The sequence below is a fragment of the Brachyistius frenatus genome, unplaced genomic scaffold, assembly GCF_029030835.1.
Source record: "Brachyistius frenatus isolate BFR_SWC_R1_liver_20210118 unplaced genomic scaffold, ASM2903083v1 Contig_34, whole genome shotgun sequence".
NCBI lineage: Eukaryota > Metazoa > Chordata > Actinopteri > Embiotocidae > Brachyistius > Brachyistius frenatus.
The window spans coordinates 1886504-1898725 of NW_027210633.1; the positions used below are offsets into that span (position 1 = coordinate 1886504).

The 12222-nt window shown below is 41.2% G+C and overlaps 1 protein-coding gene across 1 annotated transcript; it reads left to right on the forward strand.

Moving 5' to 3' along the window:
* Window positions 1–1102: 1102 nt before the first annotated feature.
* Window positions 1103–7824, forward strand: npm1a (nucleophosmin 1a). Its single transcript, XM_069700641.1, has 11 exons — window positions 1103–1285; window positions 2621–2700; window positions 3232–3351; window positions 3603–3696; window positions 3915–4027; window positions 4112–4161; window positions 5427–5496; window positions 5575–5655; window positions 5794–5904; window positions 6041–6115; window positions 6691–7824. The coding sequence occupies exons 1-11, from the start codon at window positions 1237–1239 to the stop codon at window positions 6739–6741; spliced, it is 894 nt and encodes a 297-aa protein (XP_069556742.1). The 5' UTR covers window positions 1103–1236; the 3' UTR covers window positions 6742–7824.
* The last annotated feature ends 4398 nt before the right edge of the window (window positions 7825–12222 follow it).

Consider the following 12222-nt stretch of genomic DNA (forward strand, 5'->3'; position numbering starts at 1 on the left):
CTGTCATTTAGCATACAGAGGGGGATACATTAAATGGGAAACACACTCACGAGGTCACTAAAGGGTTCAATTAGTAGGAAAATAGAGTGAATCATATGGCACAGCCTTTGCATAAAGTATGAAATAGAATTATTAGAAAGTCAGACCTCACATTATACATTAAGGTCAGCAACATGTTGAATATAACAGTAATGTAATTTCATATTTTTCTCAGTAACTGCAACTGATTACATTGACCTGTATGTTGTAACTTAATCATATGTAACCAGTTACTCCTCAACACTGTTTATTATTGTAGCATGCATACAACTATGCCCACACTGAAAGTCCAAAAAATAATTTTCAAAATGAGATTTTCACCGACACAGAAACAAAGTTCATGCACTGAAAAAAACATCTGACTTACATGTAATTTTATGAGTTTCTTAAACGATCCTGGTAAGCGCAGATAATATAAAAAATAAAAAAAAATTCCCACTACTAATCACCTTCAGTTAATGCTCATCACTCATGCTGTATGGCAGGGGTGTCAAACATACGGCCTGCGGGCCGGATCCGGCCCGCCAGGGGGTCTAGCTCGGCCCGCCAGATGACTTTGCCAAGTGTGAAAATTACAGAAAGACATGCATTGCATTTCTATGAGAATATGGAGGTTTATGAGTACAAACGTTTTGTGATTTTTTTATTTTTTTTTAATCGATCCAGTAATTGCTTCAGAAACAGCGTAAATGCGACGTCTGCTCCGGAGGGAGAAGCTGCTGCTCGCTTTGTGACCCGTTAAATCTGCAGAGGAGAGCCCAGGCAGATAAACAGTGGGCTGATGTCTGAGTTTTTGCTCTTTATGTTTCTAGTTTATTGTAGAAAGACCTTTAAAATAAGGGTTTATCATCCAAAAACCTTCACCAATGATTTAAACATAGAGAAATATTGTCGTTATGTATGCGTTATTATGCTACGATTTTACTGGTCTGGTCCACTTGAGATGAAAGTGGGCAGTGTGTGGTCCCTTAACTAAAATGAGTTTGACACCCCTGCTGTATGGACTGTGCTTTGTGTGCAGTACATATTGTCGTCCTGTAGGTGGCGGTAAGGCTTTTTTGGGGGGAGGCTTTCTACGCAACATTAAACGGAGAGGAAGCGTGGAAACGAAGCAGCACGTTAGTCGGTGGTTGGTAGTAGTACTTGGTCATTCCTTCACTGTAGACAGCAGGAGGTGTCACCGTCTTTGTCTCTAAAATGAACGGATTCAGCGAGGAGCCAATGGCGCCACAAACCTTTCTTTACGGTGAGATAACGTATTCATTGTGTGTGTGTGTGTACTCGTGTTTCACTACCAGAGCACGAGAACCGTTTAATTTAGCTGTGTAGCTGCACGTGGCCCTCCACGATGAAAGGTAAATGTACCTGTAACCACATTAAAGCATTTAAAAAAAACAAAAACAAGTACTATTTTGTTGATTGTTAGACGTCGTGATATTGCAGCAGGAGGTTGTAAACGAGTCCTCGTGCGCAGCGCGTTTCCACACCAGCTCGGCATGCACGTGTTTGATATCAACATGGCGGCGCCCGAGGTTTATTAAACGGTGTTGATATTTCCCCACGTTTTCTTTGCACAAGAGGTCGGACCCGTGACTTAATGTTGCTTTAATTCACGTCTCGTTTCGATGAGCTGCGTGTTGAAAAGCTCAAAGTTGGACCCTGACCGGTTTTCAGCTCGACTGGAGAAACTCGTCTCAACGTGGCTTCAAACCCACGCGGGCCGCGCGGACTTCCTCCTCGTGTCACAGCTGTTAATGTTGACCTTTTTTTTTTAATTTTATTATTATTATTTTTTAAATCTTTTGTGTTCAGGGATATTCAACTCGTCTAACTACAATAATGAGTAAAGGACCAATAAATACGACAACCGATTTCATTCAGTTTCAAACCGCACCATCATTATGAAGTCATTAAATGTGCCTCCCGGTGTCACCCCGTATCACCCCGTGTGTGTGAAGACGAAGAAACCCGAGATGGTTTAAAAAACAAACAAAAAAAGCAGATTGGAAATACTGCGAAACATGTATTGTGATCGTATGCATAAAATAAAGCTGAAACTTTCCCTCCGTGTGCCATTGCCTCTGTATATTCTCTCTTTGTCTCGTTAAAGAATAGATTAATATGTCCCAAACAGTCGGTAAGAAGTTTGATCAAATGTCTTCAGAAACACGAGGGTATAAAGCATAACTATGTACAGTCAACGCCGAACAACACAGGATGGAGAGTATTTTTATTATTATTTTTTTTTTTTAAATGGGAATTATCATTGCTGTGTTTTATTTGCACCACATGTCGATGGTTCCGTTGAATTAACTTGGGCCTTTTTCTGTTCTGGCTCGTTTGAGGGGAATCCCTGCCAGCGCCATGTGGTACCACGCATATCGGTAGTCTGTATGTCTCCCCCTTGTGCATGATGCTGATATAACAACCTGATAGTTGGTCCCAGGTGGCCACAAGGCCGAGTTAGTGCATTCACCTTCCACAATTATTTTTATTTTATTTTTTTAAATCCACGTTTGCTTAAGCTGCTGTTGTTAGTCATTTGTTTTATTTATTTATTTTTTTCTATTGTTAACTGCAGGTTGCGTGCTGGAAGCTGGAAAGGAGGTGGTCTTCAATCCTGAGGATGATGACTTGGAGCATCAGCTCGATGTGCGGATGGTAAGTACAAGAAAGGACTTGTCACGCGTGTTGTTTATAATAATTTAAGCTGCTTCTATTCCTTAGGACTTGACAGTTATTACAGTATTATTTTTTTTCCAATTTGTTGGGCAATATGTATGGATTGTAATCAGCAGCTGCATTTGGTAGTTTAGTGTGAAAATGGGCATCTGGTGTCACGTGGCAATCACTTTTTTTGTTCAACCTACTTATTCTTAATTGTTAGTTATACTCAAATTTGTTCTTTACTAAAAGCCTCAGAGTTGGTGTTTACATTTTGTTCACCACCAGTTGTAGGTTACCAGCATGCCTTTATTGTAATTTCAGGACATGCATGGTTCTTTAATTCCAGTAAAAACCAAATGAACTATCAGATGATTCTGCGGGTTTTATCTGCTTTGGTTTCCCCACCACAAACAAACGGCACTTGAGTTTGACTGACAGCTGTCATTTCAGAAGAAAGGTTAGATGTGAAATCACCCTAAAAATGATTTGCAAGAAAACAACCAAATTGTTGTCTTGCTCCTGTAGGCCTGCGTGGACCCCAGTACGAAAGATGAGCTTCACATGGTGGAGGTGGAAGGTCAGGACATCGAGGGCCAGAAAATCAAGGCAGTGCTGGTTTCACTTAAACCCTCCACCCTGCCAAGTGTAAGTAAACCTCCTCTTCTCTTCTCTTCTCATGTACGAACACACTAATAACACGACGTGTCTTCCCAGTGTCAAGTTTTAAGCTCCTACAGTCGCACAGACAAACATGCTATTCTTGCTGATTCTTTAGTTTCGCTGTCACTTGACATCCTCATTCTGCTCTTTGAAAGATCCCTTCAGCTTTGGCTCAGATCATTTGAATATTAACAGCCAACAATAAGGCAGGTGGCTAATGTGAGTGTTTGTTGCAGGTGTGTCTCGGTGGTTTCACAATCACACCTCCGGCAGTTTTCCGTCTGAAGGCCGGTTCTGGTCCGATCCATATCAGTGGACAGCACCTCGTCAGTGAGTATTTGTTGAAAGAACTTTAGTGTGAAGAAGGAAATTGTCGCCGAGTCTGTTGTATGGATGTTTGATCTTTGACGTAACATGTAATAACCGAATTTGAATACGGAAATTAATCCAACTTGAGAAACGTAAGCAAAACAAAACAAAATCCTCGTTCTGCATAGCAGCTGTTTTGGCAGGAGAGCCTCGTCTAACATTTTCTAAATTGTTCTTAGTGATGGAGGCCGATGAGTCTTGTGATGAAGGCGATGATGAGGAAGATGAAGAACAGGAGGAAAATGTCAAAACAAAGAAAAGACCTGCCTCCTCCCCTGCCCTCAAGTGTCAGGTATGTTTGACATCCTCTTTAATTTCAACTTGTAGTTTTTCAACATTTTAGAGAAACATACCTTACTTTTGAACTCCTTTACAGAAAAAAATGAAAATGGACATGGAGGAGGATGACGATGACGAAGATGACGAGTGAGTGTCAGACTTCACACGGTGACGCGCCATTATTGTTTTCATACCTTCACACAGTGGAGTGAAAAACTACGTGGAACTCGTTCTAAAAGTCAAAAATAGTTTGTCCTGAAAATGATATTATGACGAGCAGGAAGTCTTCAGTCCTTCTAAGAGTCTGAGGGCCGCTGACTGTCACTGCTCCGCGGGAATCTGCAGGACAGAGTCCTCTTTTTCACAGGATGATTCGGTCTGAGGGATTTTGAATTTGTCCTGGGTACTTCTACCAGGGACGTGCTGAGTATGTTGCATTTTGTTTAGGTGTTTATGTATTTTGGACAGAGGTGCGGCTCTACGCGAGCTTGATTGACAGGTGTGTCTTTACAGGGTGTCCACTGAGGTTTTAAAAAGGTCTTGAATTTGACCTTTATTTTCCATGTCATCTTTCACGTGGTGCCCAGAGTGAAACGTTTGGCCACATTGTAACACGTCCACATGTTCTCTTCATTTTCCCTGAAGCCGATAGGAGGCAGGAAGTACATCATTGATGCTAAGCTGAAGACAGAAGCAGGAGACTTGGGGACAAAGTGATGTCCTGTCTGTGTTTGGTGTGAATGAGAATCCTTGGTTTTGTCGTATGGTGTCTCTGTCAATGTGATCAACTCAATATTATGATGCCGTCTTATGTTGAGCTTGTTATCAGAACGTTATCTTGTCAGTTCTCCATACGAGTGAGATTCAGTCCGATGGACGTAATCATTAGACTCCGCTTTTGTTTTACGTTCATTGAGCAGCGGTTTTTAACAAGTGCTGATATATTTGCCTGTTATGTCGGGACGCGAGTATTTTCCAAATGTGTCGAGGTTTTTCTGTTTATATGTTGTGTATGAAAGTAGGACACAGTTCATTGCACAATTTGAAACGTGATTTTTGCTTTGAGTGCATCTTTGAGTCGTGGCTCCGAGATGGTGTTTCAGTACAACACTTTGGATCTCATGCTTTTAATAAAAATGTTTGGCATCATTACAAACGGCAGGAATGTTCATTTCAAGCCATCAATAAAAGACAAAGCGCCACTAATGGTGATAAGAACACAGAGGACTGTATTTATTCAGTGTGTTCAGTTTTGGTGAAAGACTAAAAGAGCTCACATTATGTAGAGTTAATCTCAGCAGATTTGTCAACAAACTGACTTAATTTGCAATAAACAATGCAAACAAACACGCTGTTCACTCGGTCTTTTTGTTGTGCTATTTAACCCTGATGAGGGTTTCTCCTTTTTTCAGGGATGACGAGGAGGAGGATGAGGAGGACGAGGAGGAGGACGAGAGCGAGGAAGAAGAATCACCTGTCAAGGCGAGTAAATATGACAAATTTGTAGCACAATTCAGAATGAATTAGCACCTTTCTTAACAGCTGGCTGCTTGTTTACAGGCCAAACAAACGCCAGCCAAACAAAAGGCTGCGGCTCAGAACGGCAAGAGTTTGAAACCCGGCACTCCCGCCGCAAAGCAGGTAACGGCTGAACTCCTCCGTCCTCCCGAGTAGCACATGGAAACTCTACTTATCAATAACTGTTAAAGGCAGGAAGCATTTTGAAAAGTTGGTGGTTACAGTTTTCTTTGCTGATCATGAAACTTTGTTTCGTGGCAGGTAAAGACCCCTAAAGGAAAAGGGGACAAGTCTCCTAAACTCCCACAAACCCCCAAAGTCAACTTAACACTTCCTGAGATTAAAGCCAAGATGTTGGAAGCGGTAACCAAGGTCGGTGCACTTGAAGTTCTTTTAAATCTATTCAAGTTATAACTGTTCTTTTCCTCATTTTGAAATGGAAATATGACTTTTAAAAAAAAACATGAGTGTGCTCATTTGTTGCTGTTGTGTTCTGTTTCTTTTGTAGGGGGTAACATTACCTAAAGTCCAGGCCAAGTTTGAGAACTTTGTGAAGCACGGTCATAGAATTGCGGACACCAAGGTATAGTACACGTCTACAGTAACTTCAGTTATTCATCACGTGCTGTCATAAATAATCTGGGAAATCTGACATCTTTCATTTACTTTGTGGCGTCTAAAAAGTGCAACACTTACTGATGCTTTTAATTTCTCAGTTGACAACAGTCTGACTTTCATTTGACAACTACTGAAACAATTAGAGCCTTTATTTGTGGCCAACTTTCCCATTTGCACATACTTTGTTTCATGTCTGGAGTTGCACCACCCGACTTGTCCTGTAAAGTGATGCCTTTCCATCTCAGGAATTGGACGAGTTGCTGCATCTAAACATTTAGGAAAACATGGTGGAGTTGACAGGATACGAGAATTCTTTATGTCCATGTGTGTAAGAAGGGAAATTGGAGGGAAAACGGCTGATCCAGTCTGTTGCTTTTAGGCAATGCATTGATGCCACCACTAGGGGGCACCAAAGGTCATACACACAGTGGAAGTTGTGGAAATTTTGAAAAGATCCGATTTTGTTCTACTGTTGCTTTCTGATTTTCCAATGTTTTTTTTGCCTTGTTAACATCCGGCTGTTTCTTTTTGTGTGTTCAGATCATTACGGACCTGTGGAAGTGGAGACAGACACTGAAGGATGCTAAATAAATGACTCGGCCGTTTTATTGATTTTTATGACTTGTTTATGCCCATAGCAACTCTCAAATCTTCTGAAGCCAAACTCAGTGCCTCACACTCGTCATGTAATCACTCGTCCCAAAGCCTCCTGAAGAAACTGGAGCGGTGGTGATGGATGGTGTCACGTCCAGTCACCTCCATCACCCCTCTCATTAGGTCAAAGAAATCAACTCTGGTAGAATCCACTTACAAATTTGCCTTGTTGTAAATGTGTAAATACAATTCTAGTGTGATTGTCAGCACCAGAGCACAGAGGAAATCTTCAATTTTTTTTTTTCATATATATATATATATATACGCATATATACAGTAAAGGTTGATTTGGCCTCATTCCAAAACAAAAGAAAATACACCCTTCCCCTCATTTACACGCACTTGAAAAGCTCTTACGAGACCGGTAGCTGCTCAAGAAACATGAGCTTAAAATCCATTTTCAACAGTCGGTAAAAATTCAGCTTGCATTTTTGGCATCATCAATAGTGTTATTAATTTGTCTGGTCCGCTCAAGAACAGAAACACTTTGCACTTTTTTTGAAAACGCAACTTGCTTGGTGTTTTCTGAATGTTTATGCTAATGTGAGATTCCCAACATCACCAAGCCAGAATTTGAGTTTGAACCGTTGTGACAGAATTCAACATTTTCTCGTTTGTTGTGTATTTTACCGTCCGGAAGGAAAATCAGCCTTTATAGTATTTAGCAACAAGCTGTATTAACCTTGAAGTGAAGCGAAGCAGCTGACATTTCAGCTCTATTGGAGAATCATTTGCTTTGTGTTGCCATGACTACGGATGGCCCACAGGCCCAAAGGCAGCGTACTCTTTGAGCCTGAAGGAATCTGCAAATATCTTGTGCCGTTTCTCAGAAATTCCAACCTGTACTCGTTTAGAGAAGCAACAAATTCTGACCAGTTCAAGTTCTATTGGAAATGTAAGTGTTGTTTGAGGCCTGTCGATGCAGAAGACCATTCCATGTTGTCAAAGCATTTTTATGACTGCTGTGGGTTTGAATGGACTCTGAAAACTGATTAAAATAAAAATAAATGTGGATCTGTTCGACATCGTCTTTGTCTTTCTAAGAAGCGTGAGATTTTTCTTTTCGTTGCGCAACAATCTACTTGTTAAAAGGTTTTACGAGCAGAAAACTTGCCGTCGTCTTTTTCCTGATATGCTGGAAGAAGACAAAGTCCGAGATCTCTCAAACGACCCACTCCTCTGAGACGGTGATGTCATTTTAACATGTGATTTCCAAATTGGAAAGTAATCGGCTCCCACTCCGTGTGGATGCTATTTAACTTTTGTCGGTTTGCAATAATAAACCAAACAGTTCTGAGCCGTCTCGATTCTTCTGGTTTTATTGCTTCTAACCTATTTAACAGTGAAGGATCTTCAAGTAAAGCATTAGTGGCGCCGTGGTGGAGGTGATGGTTCTGTTCAGGTTGTGCAGCGAGCTAAAGGGCAGTTCTGCTTCATCTCTCCAAAATCTACATTCCTGCTGTTTATCCGTTCTTCATAAATAAGATCGTGACCACATTCAGATGCTGAAAGGAGTGCTAGCGCAGTGTATTTATTCATGTCAGTATTTCCTGAAACACAACTTGCGTATCTGCTTCACGTTCTTATTTATCGTTCCCAGTATTTGTATGGAGGTCATTTTCTTTTGCTTCCGTCTTGCCTTACTTTTAATCTGTCTGCCTATTTTGCATTATTTCAGAACTTCAACCGAAGACTGTTGTGGTTCGAGTAAAGGTCACACTGCAGGCGCCCAAACAAGGTGTGCAAAAGCTGTGTTTGTATTTCGTGACCCTCGATCTTCTAGTTTTATAGCTGCGTTGTCACCAGACAAAAGAACCATCCTTGTTGAGGCTTTTCCACAAATGGTACACAGCTCTTTTTAAATGTGTTAAAGAAGTACGTCAGCCATGTTTGTTTTTATGAAGCTACTCTCCAGGAGAACTGTTCTTTGCTGTCTCTTTTTAGACTGAGACTAAACCCTCATCGTGGTTTCCATAGTAAAACCGATTAATATTATTATTACACATTAAAAAAAAATTTAAAAAATGAATCAAGACTCATTTACGATTACTTTGCAAAAATTGGAAGAGCTTCACCTGTAAGGAGGCCCATTCTGTGACGTAGACGAGTGCACACTGGATGTATCTCGTGTGCAACTTAAGCTTAAGATAGAAAAAAAACGTCACGAGACGCTAACAATAATAAGACCGTGAAGCTTTTTATGCTTCTTTTTTTTTTTTTGTCCTGTAACAATCCAGGAAATAATCACTCCAGTAAAGTGGTGAACAGTTCAGGGTGATGAAAGGATGACGGGCGGTAAATATTCATCATCGTCCTTCAGTAGCTCCGAGATGTTTCCTGTGATGTTCACAGTGACAAACAGCCCTGCACAGCTGATTAGATTACAGGAGCCCAGACCTATATTGTGGTTCAGATAAGATGCTGGGAGGCAAATGTTTTCCCGTAAAAAAGTTGTATTTTTTTTTTTTTTTTTAGTTACAGCACAGAAGAAGCAGAAAGGAGTCTTTCCATCTGAGTGGGAGGGGAATAAATATCTCATGACCAATCGCTGTGGGTTTTTATTTGTTTCTTCTTCTTACTTTTGTAGATGTAAAAATCCTATCTACGATAGAAGAAAAATGGTGGTAATGTTTGCCTCCGTCCTATAAAGTCACGGAGAGAGAGACCAGACTGGTGTCGAGAGGGTTCGGCCACTCGGAAGAGAAATCCTCATCGTTGTGAAGTGATCTGAGCTGAGGGGAGGAAAAGAGTAATGATTAGAGGACGGCGGGGCAGAATGAGAACAGACGAGACGGGGAACTGGAGCAGGACACTGTTGTTGTTGTTAGAAATGACAAGACTTATAACCTCAGACGATATCACGACCACGTGAGGCGAGGTGTGATAAAGACGGCAGGGAGAAGGTGGATTCAGCTGGAAATGCTGCGCTTGTAGTGAGTTCCCCATTTAGTGTAACAGCTTTATATGTACCCAGAAAGCAGAAGAAAACAGCATATACAGTGGGTACGGAAAGTATTCAGACCCCTTTACATTGTTCACTCTTTGTTTCATTGCAGCCATTTGCTAAAATCAAAAAAGTTCATTTTATTTCTCATTAATGTACACTCAGCACCCCATCTTGACAGAAAAAAACAGAAATGTAGAAATTTGTGCAAATTTATTAAAAAAGAAAAACTGAAATATCACCTGGTCATAAGTATTCAGACCCTTTGCTCAGTATTGAGTAGAAGCACCCTTTTGAGCTCGTACAGCCATGAGTCTTCTTGGGAATGATGCAACAAGCTTTTCACACCTGGATTTGGGGATCCTCTGCCATTCTTCCTTGCAGATCCTCTCCAGTTCCGTCAGGTTGGATGGTGAACGTTGGTGGACAGCCATTTTCAGGTCTCTCCAGAGATGCTCCATTGGGTTTAGGTCAGGGCTCTGGCTGGGCCAGTCAAGAATGGTCACAGAGTTGTTCCGAAGCCACTCCTTTGTTATTTTAGCTGTGTGCTTCGGGTCATTGTCTTGTTGGAAGGTGAACCTTCGGCCCAGTCTGAGGTCCAGAGCACTCTGGAACAGGTTTTCTTCCAGGATATCTCTGTACTTGGCCGCATTCATCTTTCCTTCAATTGCAACCAGTCGTCCTGTCCCTGCAGCTGAAAAACACCCCCATAGCATGATGCTGCCACCACCATGTTTCACTGTTGGGGTTGTATTGGGCAGGTGATGAGCAGTGCCTGGTTTTCTCCACACATACCGCTTAGAATTAACGCCAAAAAGTTCAATCTTGGTCTCATCAGACCAGAGAATCTTATTTCTCATAGTCTGGGAGTCCTTCATGTGTTTTTTGGCAAACTCTATGCGGGCTTTCATATGTCTTGCACTGAGGAGAGGCTTCCGTCGGGCCACTCTGCCATAAAGCCCCGACTGGTGGAGGGCTGCAGTGATAGTTGACTTTGTGGAACTTTCTCCCATCTCCCTACTGCATCTCTGGAGCTCAGCCACAGTGATCTTTGGGTTCTTCTTTACCTCTCTCACCAAGGCTCTTCTCCCACGATTGCTCAGTTTGGCTGGACGGCCAGGTCTAGGAAGAGTTCTGGTCGTCCCAAACTTCTTCCATTTAAGGATTATGGAGGCCACTGTGCTCTTAGGAACCTTGAGTGCTGCAGAAATGATTTAGTAACCTTGGCCAGATCTGTGCCTTGCCACAATTCTGTCTCTGAGCTCCTTGGACAGTTCCTTCGACCTCATGATTTTCATTTGCTCTGACATGCACTGTGAGCTGTAAGGTCTTATATAGACAGGTGTGTGCCTTTCCTAATCAAGTCCAATCAGTTTAATTAAACACAGCTGGACTCCAATGAAGGAGTAGAACCATCTCAAGGAGGATCAGAAGAAATGGACAGCATGAGTTAAATATGAGTGTCACAGCAAAGGGTCTGAATACTTGTGACCTTGTGATATTTCAGTTTTTCTTTTTTAATAAATTTGCACAAATTTCTACATTTGTTTTTTTCTGTCAAGATGGGGTGCTTAGTGTACATTAATGAGAAATAAAATGAACTTTTTTGATTTTAGCAAATGGCTGCAATGAAACAAAGAGTGAAAAATGTAAAGGGGTCTGAATACTTTCCGTACCCACTGTATATTATTTATGATGATAGTTCAAAAAAAATATGTAGTATGAAGAGAAGAGTGCGTTCGTCCATGGAGCTCTTCCCGAGCTGAAAGTAGTTTCCTGTGTACAACACAAGGTGGCAATGAAGGCAAAGCCACTTTCATTTTGTTGGCCATTATGATGCTGTGGATGCGTCCACCTGAGGGAAGATGGCTTCCAGCCAGGGAGAGAAGAGCAGCGAGGCCGACGAGTTCAGACTCTCGGAGGAAAACAATCTGCAACCGAAGTCCGTCACGTCTGCAGAGCAACGACTCTAAAAGCAGGCAGCGTGCGAGTTTAACAGAAAAGTGTTTATCATTACGTAACTGCTGCAAGCAGCCGTTTGTGTTGCGGAGTGCATTTATGCAGCTCAAAACAGGAAGACGTGTTTCAAACAAAAGGGATTTCTATGTAATCTAGTTGGAAAATTATAAACACTTCTTTGCTTCAGTGATGCATCTTCCTTTTATATATACATCTATATATCTATACATCTATATATAGAAATATAGCTAGAGATCTATATATATATATAGATATCTCTCTCTCTCTATATAGAGATATATCTCCAGATCTCTATATAGATATATCTATATAAAAAAAAAAAAGGAAGATGCATCACTGCATATATATGCAGTGATGCATCTTTTATATATATATATAAATTTCAACCAGCTTTCCAACTTGGACATTAAAATGTTTAAACCGCATGTTTTCTGTTAAGAAAAAAGTTGCCATCAAAAATAAAGTACACTCAAAAGCCACACACACACACACAC